Here is a 15,106-nt window from a genome sequence, read left to right as displayed (position 1 = left end):
CAGCAGCTGTGGCTCTCAGGCTCTAGAACTCAGGCCCAGTAGTTGTCAGTAGTTGTGGCACACGGGCTCAGTTGCTTCGCGGCATGTGGGAACCTCCCGGACCAGGGCTCGAACCCATGTCCCTTACATTGGCAGGTGGATTCTTAACCACTGCGCCACCAGGGAAGTCCCTTAGCAATATTTCTTGACCACCTGATTTGGTACTGAAACCTGCCCTCCACCCATTTCCCCATCTGTCTCATTCTATTTGATGCCTCTCAGCATTCCGTTCACTAGATGTGGTTTGTTGAATGATTGAAGGAATGTAGTACTGAATAGGCAGATGCCTGGCTAAAGAGTTTGGACTTTATCCCCAGGGAAGTCACTGGGGTTACTAGATTAGACCTGTGCTTTCGAACATTCCAGGCCCTTCTCAACTCTGAGGCTGTGCATGTACTTGTCCCTTTACCTGGAATAATACTCTTTCCCTGGGCTCGGTCCAAACCCTCCCTATCTCAACTGGGATTCCTCCTCTTCCAGGAAGCCCTCCCAGTCCTGGTCAAGCATCCCTTCTGGGCTCCTTCATCCCAGCCCCGCTCACTCTGTGTTGTCACTGTCTGAGGATGGGTCTGTCACCCGCTCTGGACTGTGCTTCCCCGGAGGATAGGGCCAGGACTGTCTTGATCGTTGCTGGGTCCCTGGCACCTCCCAACAGAGGGCCCAACGCTGATCAGAATAAACTATGGTCCCTTGAAGGAAATGTCCCTGCTTGGGGAGGAGCCAACTGCAGGGTAGCTGGCGTGTCAGATAAGGGTTGAGGATGCAGAGACACCTGAGGTCAAATCCCTGCCCAGGTTGGGGTTAGGCCACAACAAACCTCATTATCCCGTCTGCTTCCAAGTCACTAAAACAGGATTGATCGCAAAGATTAATGAAGATATGATAACTTTTTTTTTTTTTTTTTTGCGGTACGCGGGCCTCTCACTGTTGTGGCCTCTCCCGTTGCAGAGCACAGGCTCCGGACGCGCAGGCTCAGCGGCCATGGCTCACGGGCCCAGCCGCTCCGCGGCATGTGGGATCTTCCCGGACCGGGGCACGAACCCGTGTCCCCTGCATCGGCAGGTGGACTCTCAACCACTGCGCCACCAGGGAAGCCCCCTGGGTTTTCATTTTTAATTTTTTTCTCACTGTGGAATCCCCAGAACCTTAAACAGCAGTTGGCCCTTAGTAAGGGCCCGAGGAATGTTTGTGGAGTGAATAGAGTGCTCAGAAATTGTCCCCTTGTGTTTTGATCGAGGGTCACCGTGTGCACCATCAAATTTACGCTCACACTGACTCTAGGACAAATGAAGAACCTGATGCTTAGCTGGTAAGTAGTGGCGCAAGGATTCGAACCAATGTCTGTGTGGCTTTGGTGTCCATGTTCCCGGTGCCTAGCACAGAGCCGAGCACGTGGGAGTTTAACGTGAGTTTGTTGAATGAATATGACCTCAGACTTGGAGGGTGGAATGGGGAATGGGGGCTTTCTGAAGTAGGTGGTGTGGAAGTTGGGAGAATTTGGGAGGGGAGAGTGTCCAGGAGACACAGGAAGGAGGTCTGCAAGGCCACTGGTGCCTGGGTGGTAGGTCCATCAGATCCTGGGCAAATTCTCAGCTTGGCTTGGCCCCTCAGATCCTGCACGGTGTCACCACAAGCTCTCAAAGCTCCTTCCCAAGCAGGTCTAGGGCTAGGGCTGGCAGTGACCAAGTGACAAATGCCCAGCAGTGTCTGGAGCTGGTTGGGGCCCAAACCATGTTCTTCAATAATAATGACAATAACAACAACAGTAGTAGTAGTAGTTAACTTTATTAAGGGCTAACCTATACCCTGTCTAAATGCTTTGAACATGGGATCTCATTTGCTCTTCAGCACCCAAGGAGGTCTGAGCTACTATTATTCTTCCCATTTTACAGATGTGGAAATAGGCTCATAGAGGCAGTGACTTACCTAAGGCCCCACAGCTGCTTCAGAAGGAAGCCTCTGATGATCACTATCGATCTTCTTTGAGCAAGTGTGAACACCTGATATGTTATCAGAGAACAGGCCAGGTGGAGAAGGAATTAGGATTTCAATATTGCCAGGAGGAGTAGCCAATCACAGCTGATTCCCTCTAAGGTTAGGGTGTTGAGAGGCAGGCTTGCAACTCCCAGCCTCCCCAGGTGTGGCCTCAAGGTGAGTGACTTCCTCTTGCCATAAGCCCCAGTTTTGCCCATCTGGAGAATGGGTAGAATAGTGGGCCTAACCTCACCAAGCAGTTATGAAGATTCCAGTGAAATCAGGCATATGCATTTGTCAAAAATCAGCAGATGTCACTTACGGTTTGTGCATTTTGTGAAAAAGAGGACTGCAGACAGGTAATTCCCTGGCGGTCCAGTGGTTAGGAGTCTGTGCTTTCACTGCCCAGGGCGCGGGTTCAATCCCCGGTCAGGGAACTAAGAAGACCACATAGAAATATTGAACTCTGATTAATAAATGCATACATACTGAAGTGTTTAGAGGGAAAGTGCGCTGGTATCTGCAACTTTGACATGCATCAAAAGGGTGGATGGCTAGAGAGATAGATGAATGGATAGAAATTTTATATAGAAGTACCGTGAAATAACTGTAGACGCTAGGTGGTGGATATATGGATGTTCACTCTAAAATCCTTTAAACTTTTTTGTAGGTTTGAAATTTTTAATTAATTTTTAATTTTTAATAATTAAAAAAAGGAGAAAATATCTGGTGAAAGCAAAAGCATTAGCACAGTCATTAAACTGAATTATAATTTTTAATGGATGAATTGCAAATTGCGTACCTAGGGGGAAGTGGATTACAATCCTAATATAATAACTGCCATTAATTGATACGTGTGGGGCTCTGAACTGAGAACTTTTATTTTGAAAATTATTAACATTATTAAATAAATCACTCCATCTCATTTAACTCTTACACCGATCACGTGAGGGATCTGTATTTTACATTCGAGGAATTGACGAGAAGGGACAAAAGACCGGAATTTAGGGCGGAAGAGAAGTTTCAGGCTAAATTGATTTGCAGACCCGCGGATCACCTGGCACTTTCTAGAGACCCTCGCGCCAGGCACTTTTGTGGCTTAAAGGCCCCCAACCCAATACCCTATCCTCCCGCAGGGAAAAGCCTCCTCCCAACGCCCCGCCCCCTTCGGACCCTCCACCCCCACCCACCCGGACCCCGCCCCTGAATGTAACCATTGTTTTTCTGCCTTCTATCGGGGTGACTTGGCCCTGCTCCAGCCAAAGCCCCGCCCTGGAGGGCCCTGAACCCGACCGAGCCAATCGGCACCGGTGGGTTTGTCCCCGTTCTCTCAAGCCTCGCCCCGGGTTCTTAATCCCGGCAGCTTCCGCCAAGCAGTCTCAGAGCCACGCGGCGAGCCCGGGAGGTCCGGTCTCGGCTAACAGCTGATTCTTCCCGGGATCCCGGGCCGCCGCCTTCGGCACCCAGGGGACCGGATCTTCCCGCCTGGACCCAAGAGCCTGGCCCCCCTCTTCCCGGAGCTCCGTCTTCCGGCCCCCAGACTCAGGCTCCCCAGCTCTCCGTTTCCAGGACCCAGGCACCCCAGGTCCCCGCCTCCCGGATCTGCGCCACCAGGACCTAGCCTCTTGAAGACCTCTGCCGCCTGGGCGCCTTCAGCCTTCCGGAGCCAAGGACCCTAGGTCCCAGCTTGAGAAACTCCCGTATTCCTAACCCCCAGGGTAAAGAACCCCAGGTGCTCCCACCTCCCAGCTTTCAGCGCCGGGCGCAAACGAAGAGCAGAGGAGCCCCAGCGCCCAGCCTGGGGAATCTCAAACACTCCAGCTTCTAAGAGACAAGGAACTTAAGCGCTGTGGACTTACAACTCCAAGGAACCCTCCAAAGTTCCAGCCTCCAGGCTCTGTTAACTCAACAAAGTTTTAAGGAACGAGAGCGTCCTGGGAAGGAGCCCCAAGCGCTCCCAGCTTCCAGGCTCTGAGGAACCCCGGGGCGTTCATCATGGTGGCCGATCCGCCTAAGGGAGACCCCAAGGGGTACGCGGCGGCGGAGCCCACCGCCAACGGTGTCTCGGCGTTGGTCCCCCTAGAGGACCTCGGCTCGGCAAAAGGCGGCTGTTGCGGCTCCGGGGACCAGGTGCGCCGCTGCCTTCGCGCCAACCTGCTGGTGCTGCTGACAGTGGTGGCAGTGGTGGCGGGAGTGGCTCTGGGGCTGGGGGTCTCGGGGGCCGGCGGCGCGCTAGCGCTGGGCCCAGCGCGCCTGGAGGCCTTTGCCTTCCCGGGCGAGCTGCTGCTGCGCCTGCTAAAGATGATTATCTTGCCGCTGGTGGTGTGCAGCCTGATCGGCGGCGCGGCCAGCCTGGACCCGAGCGCGCTCGGCCGCCTGGGCGCCTGGGCGCTGCTCTTTTTCCTGGTTACTACACTGCTAGCGTCGGCGCTCGGCGTGGGCTTGGCGCTCGCACTGCAGCCGGGCGCCGCCTTCGCCGCCATCAACGCCTCGGTCGGGGCCACGGGCTCCGTGGAAGAGGCCCCCAGCAAGGAGGTGCTCGATTCGTTCCTGGATCTTGTGAGGTCAGACCCCGCCCTCCCGGTGGGGAGGTTGGGGGAAGGGGGTGGGTGCTTCAGCCTCGTGGGGAGGGGACGCGTGTTAGGGTTGGCCGGGGTCGCCACGTGGACGGAAGGGGGGTTTTGGGTCCTCCGTGTCCGGGACATCCCCAGGGCCTCAGGAAAACAGGATGGGATAGTTGGGGGGGAGCTCTGGCCCCTTGAGGGTCAGGGTACAGCGGGTGAGAACAGGCTCCTGGAGGAGATTTCTAAATATGGGGGCCTGCGTACATAAGCGGGACCCCACAGGAGGGTGATAGGGGCGTGGAAGTCTTATAGAGGGAGAAGTGATGCTTTGCGGGGTTGAGGGGGACATAAGAGGGTCTCTGCTGTGAGGGGGGAGGATCCTGAGGGGAACTTGGAAGGGGATCTTTGGGTGGCCAAGGGCCCCAGGATGGGGCTTCTGGATAAAGGTTTAAGTCCAGTGTCTGGATAAAAGTTCTGGGAGCCCTGGGTAAGGGGCCCCTGCAGGACCTGAAGAGATCAGAATGACCCCCCACCAGGCCCTCTTCCCACGTGGTTCCCCACACCACGTGTCCCCCAGACAAAGCCAGGTCCTTTTTTCGGCCTCTTTTCCCCACCCAGTTCAGCTGGGCAGGACCCTGGCTTCCCCTTTTTATGTTCCTGGTAGGTAAGTCCCGCCACCTCCACAAACTTTCCATCCCATTTCCTACTCTGTCTGGTACCCGGCCGCCCTCCCCTCCCACTAGGCTGCCCAGAAAGGGGGCAGATTCTTTTCTTTTGGGCTTCTGCTCCTCTGCCCTCAAGAATGGCTCTCTCCCCCCTTTTAAGGAGGGCAGACTGCTGGATCCACATGGCCTTACCTTTGAGGCCTGCTGATTCAGTGTCTCCAGGTTGGTTGGGGACTTCCTGGAAGTGGGGGAAGGAAATGATGAGTCACGGAACAGGGTTCCCCTCAGTCTCTTGGGGCATCAGTGCAGGCCGATATTGGGGGGAGGCTTGGTGTCCAGAAATTACAGCGGGTGGGCACCTCCTGGCTGGGGGAGATTAGCTGTGTCCTGACCCAGCCCTGGCTGGCCTGGGTGGGTACAGGCCGACCTGCAGACGGGCACACCCACTTGAAGTTTGTTTATGTGTGCAAGCTTCCCCATCGTGCCCAAATCCATGTAGCTCATTTGGCCAGCCACTCGGCAACTTAGCTGGAACATCTCAGAGCCACCCAACGTTATAAGCCACTGACACACAACTGGACACGGGCACGCAGACGCTCACTGATGCCACTGACCGCACCAACATGTGTAACACTGCCTAAACACAGCTCAGGAGCACATGCACACTCACATACGTGCCTATAGGGCCACACGCCAACAGGGTCACACATATCTGAACACTAACCTGCACCACCCAACCGGATACCAACACCTGATAAACGACCAACCACCACCACCAGCTGCGCACCCACGTCTTTGTGAGAGGGAGGATCCGAGGTTGCCGAGCGGTTTGGACTGTGGCACCAGCTGGCCGGTTTCAAATCCCAGTTTTGCCACTTCCTAACGGCAAGTTTCTTCACCTGTCAGTGCCTCAGCTTCCTTTTCTGTGAAATGGGGGTAATAATGCAGGGCCCTGAGGGCTGTCAGGAGAATTAAATGAGTTGATTTATATAAAGCACTTAGTACAGCGCCCGTAGTCACCTTGGCTGTTATTTTTGTCTTGCCCTGAGGCACACGGGGCCACTGTCCGACTCCCTCTCATGCTCAGTGGGGTTTAATGCACGCTGCTGCACACTTAGTCACACCCAGACACCCTCACACGAGAGTGGCTGCATAAACACAAAGGCGCATTCACAACACAGTCAATCCTTGTCACTTTCTCACCACCTCTTCCCTAACACACCCAGATCTTCCCCACAGCCTGCAACCCACCAGGCAGCCCCCAGGGCCAGCCCTTTCCTCAGCCCTCCCAGGCCGCCAGGAGGAAGTGGCTGATGCAAGATGTCCAGAGTATTGAGGGTGCTGAGTGTGGGATGGAGCCAGGCCCCGTAACCCTGCCCCAGCCTGCCTTGGGAAGCTGGCATTCCTCACCCTCAATCCACATTCCCTCTGGGCTAGAACACCAGCCTCCTGGGTCCCAGGATTCCAACTGAGACTCTGCACACCCTGGAAAGATGTGCAGGCCCAGGTCCATCTCTGCCTGGCTGAACCTGGCTGAGGACCACATTTGGGTACAGATGGGGCCTCCAAGGTTCCCCTCACCCCAAGAGGCCAACCCAGCCCCCCTGACCTCCTCCTGTGGTATCTAATACTCCCCCCCCCCCCACCATGTTTATCTCTGCAGAAATATCTTCCCCTCCAACCTGGTGTCCGCAGCCTTCCGCTCAGTGAGTCCTCTGGGGTGTCCCTCAGGGTTGGGGGGTGGGCAGGGAGGGAGACAGCCAGTTCCAGCCCCTTGGTGCCTGATTTTGGGTGGTGCCTGGAAAAACGAACGTGCCCACATATTTACAGGCCATATTGCAGGGCTCCTGGGTGATTTCTGAATGAAACCCATCCACGCCCCTCATGAGAATATGGGTTCTGAGCCCCCTCTGGGTTCGAATTCTAGCTGTGTGACCCTGAGCAAGTGCCTTTACCTCTCTGAGCCTCAGTTTCCACCTCTGGAAAATGGGGGTATGAATAGTCCTACTGCAGCAGGGTTGCTGGTGGGATGGAATGAGATCACGTTTAAGGGAAGCTTAGGGTGGGCTTTGAGTATTGTCAGTGCCAGGATGGGGTGGGGGAGCCTCCATGACAATTGATGCTGACTCTCCCCAACCCCACCTGCAGTACGCTACCTCCTATAAGGAGAGATTGTTCAACGGAACCCAGGTGAAGGTAAGAGCTGGGAAGGCGGTGGGGGGCCCTGCACCTTGGTTTTTCCATTTTGTTCTTACCCTGGTCTCGTCTGCTCTCTGGGTCTTCTTTTTTATTTATTATTTTTATTTTTGGCTGTGTTGGGTCTTCGTTGCTGCGCTCTCTAGTTGCGGCGAGCGGGGGCTACTCTATGTTGCGGTACGCAGGTTTCTCATTGTGGTGGCTTCTCTTCTTGCGGAGCACGGGCTCTAGGTGCGTGGACTTCAGTAGTTGTGGCACGCGGGCTCAGTAGTTGTGGCTCGCGGGCTCTAGAGCACAGGCTCAGTAGTTGTGGCGCACGGGCTTAGTTGCTCTGCAGCACGTGGGATCTTCCCGGACCAGGGCTCGAACCCGTGTCCCCTGCACTGGCCGGCGATTCTGAACCACTGCGCCACCAGGGAAGTCCCCTGGGTCCTCTAACATTTGGGCGCAATCTGTTTTAGACTCTCCGAAGCCCCTCCCCAATTTCTGTCTTTTCTGCTGTTCTGGAATCTCCATTGTGCCCTCTCTTCTCCGTCCACGCAGCCACACTCAGGTCCGGGCCCCTCGTCTCCCCTCCCTTCCCACCCCCTCCCGCCCACCTTCAGCCTGGCAGCTGGAGTATTCTTTCCAGAGCACAAACCTGACCCAGCCTCTCTCCTGCCTAAAGCCCTGTCATATTCCCTAGTGCCCTCAGAAGAAAGCCTAGGCTCCTCGCCATAGTCCCCGGGGCCCCTGTGAGGTCCTGCCCCTGCCCATCCGCCCACGCAGCCTCATCTTGTGACTCTGCCTGGTCCATTGTGCTCCAGCCACAGTGAATTTCTTTCTGTTCTTTGAATGCCTAAGTTAGAGTCATTTCAAGGTTGTTGCATATTGTTAACTCTCTCTAGAAGAGGTAACAATACCCCTCCCCTCCCTTTACCTTGTTCACCCCTGGTCTCCGGGTCTTAGCCCCTTCCTCCAGGAAGCCCTCCCTGATTCCCCTCCTCCAAGCTTGGCAGCACAACCTTCCTTGGTTCCCATACTCCCCTGGGTTCCCCCGTCCCAGCCCTGTCCACTCTGGGTGGTCCCTGGACCTGGACTGTGAGCCTTGGGAGGATGGGGCCCGGGGAATGGTCCTGTCTCTGCTGGGGCCCAGCAGTGCGCAGGACAGGCCCTCAGTCACTGTGCAGGTTGACTGAATGGCCCCGCCCATCCCCATGTGTTCTTGCCCAAAGGTGCCCGTGGGGGGTGAGGTGGAGGGTATGAACATCTTGGGCCTGGTGGTGTTTGCCATCATCTTTGGCGTGGCCCTGCGGAAGCTGGGGCCTGAGGGAGAGCTGCTCATCCGCTTCTTCAACTCCTTCAACGATGCCACCATGGTGCTGGTCTCCTGGATCATGTGGTAAGTGGCGGGAGAGGGGGCTGGTGAGGCGGGGTGGGGCGATCCTCTGTCTGCTCCTTCGAACCAGACGGCCTAGATGCAAATCCAGCATCGACTATTCCCTGGCTATGTGACTTCAGGCAAGTGACTTACTCTCTCTGTGCCTCAGTTTCCTCATCTATAAGGTGAGGACAGTGCTGTATGCCGTGAAAGCTAATACTGATCCTGGAACCTTCTTGATCCTATTGGAAGGTGACAAAAAGACCTCTGAGCTGTGGCCGCAGCCTGGCTAATGCATCTCAGTTTCTGAGATTTCACTGTCATCAAATGTTTACCTTTGGATCAATAATGGAAAATAGTGCCTGCTTTATAGGGTTATAATTAAGATGACATGAGTGACTGAGGTGTAAGTAAAGCACTTAGAAAGAGTTTTAAATGTCTAGCACCTACTGAGCATTCAGTTAATGTCAGCTACGATTATCACCATTATGCGTGAGCTTTTGTTAAATGGCCTCAGATAATGAGGGAAAAAAACATGTGCAGAGGCCTTCAGCTTCACCCTTGCTACCTCCCCTGTCTCATCTCCACATGGTGTCACACTGATTCTCAGGACCCATCCTGGGTCAGAAGGTCAGAAATCAGGAGGTGAGGTAATCAGGGTTAGGGCTGCTGCATTTTTACCAAATCTCCCCCCACCCCAACCCTGATTCCAGGGTAGCTGACATCTAAGAAGCTGCTGTGTGGAACTCATAGAAACACTTGGTGTGTGGCTAAGAGCAGGCTCTGCAGCTGGGCAGCCTGAGTTCCTATCCCGGCGCTACTACTTCCCAGCTGTGTGCCCTACGACAAGTTACTTATCCCGCCGTGCCTCAGTTTCCCCATCTGGAAAACGGCGTTGATAGTACCAGGCACGAGTTAATACATGTAAAATTCTTGGGACAGTGCCTGACCTATAGTGTGCCTACAGTAAACAAGCTTAGCTAATATTTGTCAAGTACCTGTTTAATTTCTGGGCACATCTGACTGGCTAGAACTTGGGCATTTGGCCAAACCTAGGTGCACAGGTGGCTGGGAAATGGTGCTTTTCTTCTGTAACTAAAGAGGAGAAGGGGTTTGGAGACAAGTAACCATAGCGATCAGGCAATCAGGGAAGTGATCTTGGGAGCCCTCCTGGCTAGGAGACACATGCAACCCCTGGGATCTTCCCTCCAGGAGAGGGTGATAATAAATCCCAGCGGAAGTCTATAGACTTCACTTATTGTGTACAAAAAGCTTTCAACTCATTTCAACTGGCATCTCATTTCATCCTCCCAAGATTCCTATGAGGTTGGTAGCATTATGGCCCCTGTTTTACAGACCTATTTGATTTTAATTCAATGATAGCAGCAAGAGACGAAAAATAGGAGCTCCCTTGTGGGGTTGTGGTGAAGATTCAATCCCGTTCAAGGGCTCGGCACATCATAAACGCTTCATACCTGGGAGTTGTCATTAAGACGTGAGCCACGGTTTTTATTTTTCATGGTGAGAGAGTGTATTGGTTTATGTCATATTAGCTGCTGTAACAAACAAACCCAGAATATGTAAATGATATGCGTGGTGGGTGTTTCTTTCCTGGTCATGTGTTAAGTCCACATCTGGTGGGTGACTCTACTCCAAGTGGTTGATGGAACCACCCAAACTTCTTTTATCTCCCAATGGCACTATGTTCAATGGGAGAGATTGGAGGATGGCAGGGGAGGTGCCCGAACCTCAGCCCACATTGCTGTGGGCACTTCCTGACTTTGAGGGAGGCTGAGAAATGTGGTCAGGCCATGTGCCCAAGCACAATGCCTGGCCCTGGGTGGTCACATGGTCAGAGGTGGCAAGCTGTCTCCTGGGTAATTAGGTATGCCCCTGTGGGCATCTTGTTCCTGGTGGCCGGCAAGATCGTGGAGATGGAGGACGTGGGGATGCTCTTCGCCAGTCTCGGCAAATACATCCTGTGCTGCCTGCTTGGCCACGCCATCCATGGGCTCCTGGTGCTGCCTTTCATCTACTTCTTCTTCACCCGCAAGAACCCCTACCGGTTCCTGTGGGGCATCATGACGCCGCTGGCCACTGCCTTCGGGACTTCCTCCAGGTGTGACCTTGGGGCAGACCAAGGCAGGGGTTTTAAGCTTAAGGGGCCTGGAGCAGGCATCAGATGTCTAAAGACCCCTGAAATTTTGTCTAGGGACATGGGATCTGGGTACAGGGAACCCCCACCCCCATTAGGAAACTACTGCCTTGGAGATTTATTCCTCCCTTCCTGAGAACCCCTCCCCACCCCAAGGCCTGGTCTTGGGGGACTCTAGTGCTTTACCCTGGATCCAACCTCTAAAAGCTCCTTCCACCTCTCCTGAGTAGTTTGTCCGTCACTGCTGGCCCGGTCCCCTCAGGATCCAACCCTCCCTATAGCAGCATCCCCAAGAGTATAGTAATTCTTAGTCGAGGTCTGTTATTGGTAGAGATGGGGAAGGGGTGTGAGTCAGTGAGCGCTCAGACATTCTAGAATTTAGTTATGAATTTTTATGTGTATTTTAAGGGGTAGCCGTTGGTAATCTCCCAGGGGTCCAAGGTTCCCTATATTTTGGAATGCTTCCATTCTGTGGGATCCCTAGTGCCTTCGGGCTCTGAGAAGAGAAGGGCATGGCGAGCCGGGGAGGGCTAAGGGGTGTGGGTGGAGGCTCGGGGTCGTGGGAAGCAGAGGTCTAGGCTGGTGGGCAGAGCTTGCGCCTGAGATTAGGTGCTGTGTGGGCGGGGCCTGGGCCAGGGGATGGTCAGGGGAGGTAGGTGGGGCGTGGCTTGAGCAGTGGGCGGGGCCCCGTCGGGCTGGCCGGGTGAGCTCGTGCTAACTCAGATCTGCGGTCCCTGGTAGCTCCGCCACGCTGCCGCTGATGATGAAGTGCGTGGAGGAGAAGAACGGCGTGGCCAAGCACATCAGCCGCTTCATTCTGCCCATCGGTGCCACTGTCAACATGGACGGTGCCGCGCTCTTCCAGTGTGTGGCTGCAGTGTTTATTGCACAGCTCAATCAGCGATCCTTGGACTTCGTGAAGATTATCACTATCCTGTGAGTGCGGGGGTGCTGCGGCTAGGACCCTCAAGGCACCTGACCCCTCCCTTGAGAATGGACACGAGATGGGAGGAGCAGCCCCACCCCCACAGCTTCTCCCATTACCGAGCGGCCTCTCCCTGACCTCTCTCCTCCCCCAGGGTCACCGCCACAGCATCCAGTGTGGGCGCCGCGGGCATCCCCGCCGGAGGTGTCCTCACTCTGGCCATCATCCTCGAGGCGGTCAGCCTGCCGGTTCACGACATCTCCTTGATCTTGGCTGTGGACTGGCTAGTGTGAGTGTGGTTCGGGGGTTCGGGGGGCTCAGGGGTACTCCTGAGAAAGGGGATGAGCAAGAGGGTCATTGAGAGCCTCTGAGCAGAAGAGAGGAAGGAAGGGGTTCTAGAAGAAAGGGGAGGGGACCTCACCTTGAGTGTTCCAATCAGAGGGAAGAAAGGGATCTTTGGGGTTCCAAGAGGAACCCCAGAAAGGTAGCATGTCCCAGTGGTTAATAGAGCAGACTCTTAGACCAGGCTCCCAGAGCCACTGTTGCTAGCTATAATGACCTTGGGCAAGTACTTAATCTCCCTGTGTCTCAGTTTCTCCATCTGTAAAATGGAGAGAATAGTTTCTCCTGGAGGATTAGATGACTTAATACACGCAGCTTTCTTAGAACAACTACTTAGAACAGTAAGTAGAAAATGTTACGTAATTGTTAGCTATCATGATTAAGCTGTTAAGAGTGTAAAAGATTAGAAGACAGTCTGGCTTCAAAAGTTAAATAGAGAGTTACCATGTGTCTTAGCGATACCACTCCTAGGTTTAAACCCAAGAGAATTGAAAACATGTCCACAAAAACTTGTACGTGAATGTTCACAGCAGCACTTTTTTTTTTTAATTCAACACCTTTTTTAAAAAATTAATTAATTATTTGGCTGAGTCAGGTCTTAGTTGTGGCAGGTGGGCTCTCTAATGGTGCATGGGTTCTAGAGCACAGGCTCAGTAGTTGCGGCACACGGGCTTAGTTGCCCCGAGGCATGTGGAATCTTAGTTCCCCGACCAGGCATCGAACCTGCGTCCCCTGCATTGGAAGGCAGAGTCTTAACCACTGGACCACCAGGGATATTCCCCATAACAGCACTATTCCTAATAGCGAACAGGTGGAAACAACCCAAATACCTATCAATTGATGAATGGATAAACAAAATGTCATATGTCCACACAATGGAATATTATTCAGCAATAAAATGGAATGAAGCAGTGATGCAAACATACATACTACAACATATGACCCTTAAAAATATTATGCTAAGTGAAAGAAGCCGGACAAAAAGGACCACATTGTATATGACTCCATTTATATGAACTGTTCAGAATAGGCAAATCTATAGACAGAAAGTAGATTAGTGGTTGCCTAAGGCTGGGGGATGGGAGGAAATGGGGGATAACTGTTTAACGGGCACGAGGGTTTCTTTCTGGAGTGATGAAAATATTCTGGAATTAAATAGTGGTGATTGTTGCACAACCCTGAATAAATTAAAAACCACTGGGTTGTATTCTTTTAAAGGGTGAATTTTATGGTATGTGAATTGTATCTCAATTTTTTTAAATGGCACACACACCCACACAAAAAGTATATAAAGAGGAAGGAAAAAGATCTTGAGGATTCTAGGGAGGAGAAGGGCCTGAGGGAGAACTTAGTATTTCAGAAGAAAGAGGCATTGATGGATCTTCTGGGGCCCCAAGGAAAGGGAGGCATGATTTCTTGAGGTTCCAGAAGGAACAAATCTTGTATTTGATTGGAAGAAGGATCTTTGGGGATCCAGGGAGGAGGGAGGAGATCTTTGGGATCCTAAGGCAGAGAGAAAGCCTGATGGGACACTTGGGCTTCTAGGGGAAGGAAGGTGGGTAGGAGGCTTCTGGGGTTCTAGAGGAAAAGATCTTTAAGGTTCTAGAGGAAGGGATATTTGAGATCCTGGGAGGATGGAGGGATGAGCTCCTAAGAGGCGTAGAACAGGGTTCTGTGAAGGAGGCCATGATGGGGACTTGAAGGTACCAGGCAGGGAGAGGGGAGAGAGTTGGGCCCTGACCCTTCCCCTCCCCCTCACTTCCCCCTCACTGTTCCCCCTTCAGCGACCGTTCCTGTACTGTCCTCAACGTGGAAGGTGACGCCTTTGGGGCAGGACTCCTCCAAAATTACGTGGATCGCACAGAGTCCCGCAGTTCAGTGCCCGAGCTGATCCATGTGAAGAGTGAGGCCCCCTTGGCTGGGCTGCCGGTCCCCACCGAGGAAGGGAACCCTCTGCTCAAACGCTGTCCAGGACCTGCTGGGGACGCTGACACCTGTGAGAAGGAATCAGTCATGTAAATCCCAGTAGGGACCTTCCCTGCCCCATTGGGGGGGTGCTTTGGACATTGGGATCATGCGGCATGGATGAACGGACTAACAGGGCCTCTTGCAGAGTCCCGCCCACACAGTCGGGGAGCCACAGGCCTCAGCTTCCCTCCCTGCCATGAGATCTGGGAGGCCTCACTGCTGGGGTATATGCGTTTGCTTGTGTGTGTGTGTGACTGTCTGTCCCCAAATCTCCCCAGTCCTCAACTCCTGTCCCCACCCAAGGCTAGAAAACAGTAAGATGGAGAAGTTGCGGCCTCCACACCCCATCCTGGGAGCCTGCATGGCCTCGTGTCTCAGGACACAGGGCACCATGGGAAATTCTTCTCTCTTGGAGCAAAAGGATGTTCTGACAGGTTGCTGGCTCCTTTGATGGTTATTTTGGTGGCTGTAGCTCTGGGGGGCGGGCGTGCGTGTGTGTGTGTGTGTGTGTGTGTGTGTGTCTTTTGTGACTCTCCACAGTACAATCCCACCTTGTCCCCAGGCCCTCTGTTCCCTTCACAGTAACAGAAACACTCCCAGGAGCCCTGAGGGGAGTTACTGCTGTTACTCCAGAGGATGTTTTTCAGCAATAAAATTGTCAAGTATATCTAATCAGATGTTTTCAAGAATTTGACTAAAAGTGCTAGCCACACAGAAAACAACAAACAACAACAACAAAATGATAAATTGGACTTCATTGAAATAAAATATCTGTTCATCAAAAAACACGCAGCCAAAAAATAAAAATATATATATACACACACAACACTGTTGGAAACCACAGTGAGATACCACTACACACACTTATTGGCATGGCAACACACAAAAGCAATACCAAGTGCTGATGAGAATGTGGAA

The 15,106-nt window shown here is 53.2% G+C and overlaps 1 protein-coding gene across 1 annotated transcript; it reads left to right on the top strand.

Moving 5' to 3' along the window:
* Window positions 1–4,008: 4,008 nt before the first annotated feature.
* On the top strand, window positions 4,009–14,854 carry SLC1A5 (solute carrier family 1 member 5; the record flags this gene model as incomplete). The annotated part of the gene is made up of 8 exons (XM_079723682.1): window positions 4,009–4,577; window positions 6,906–6,948; window positions 7,391–7,438; window positions 8,653–8,819; window positions 10,684–10,917; window positions 11,695–11,889; window positions 12,033–12,167; window positions 14,005–14,854. The coding sequence occupies 8 exons, from the start codon at window positions 4,009–4,011 to the stop codon at window positions 14,237–14,239; spliced, it is 1,626 nt and encodes a 541-aa protein (XP_079579808.1). The 3' UTR covers window positions 14,240–14,854.
* Between the last annotated feature and the right edge of the window lie 252 nt (window positions 14,855–15,106).

This window comes from Hyperoodon ampullatus, assembly GCF_949752795.1.
Source record: "Hyperoodon ampullatus genome assembly, chromosome: 18".
NCBI lineage: Eukaryota > Metazoa > Chordata > Mammalia > Artiodactyla > Ziphiidae > Hyperoodon > Hyperoodon ampullatus.
Note: the sequence above shows the minus strand (reverse complement) of the source record. Positions and strands in the feature narration are given on the sequence as shown.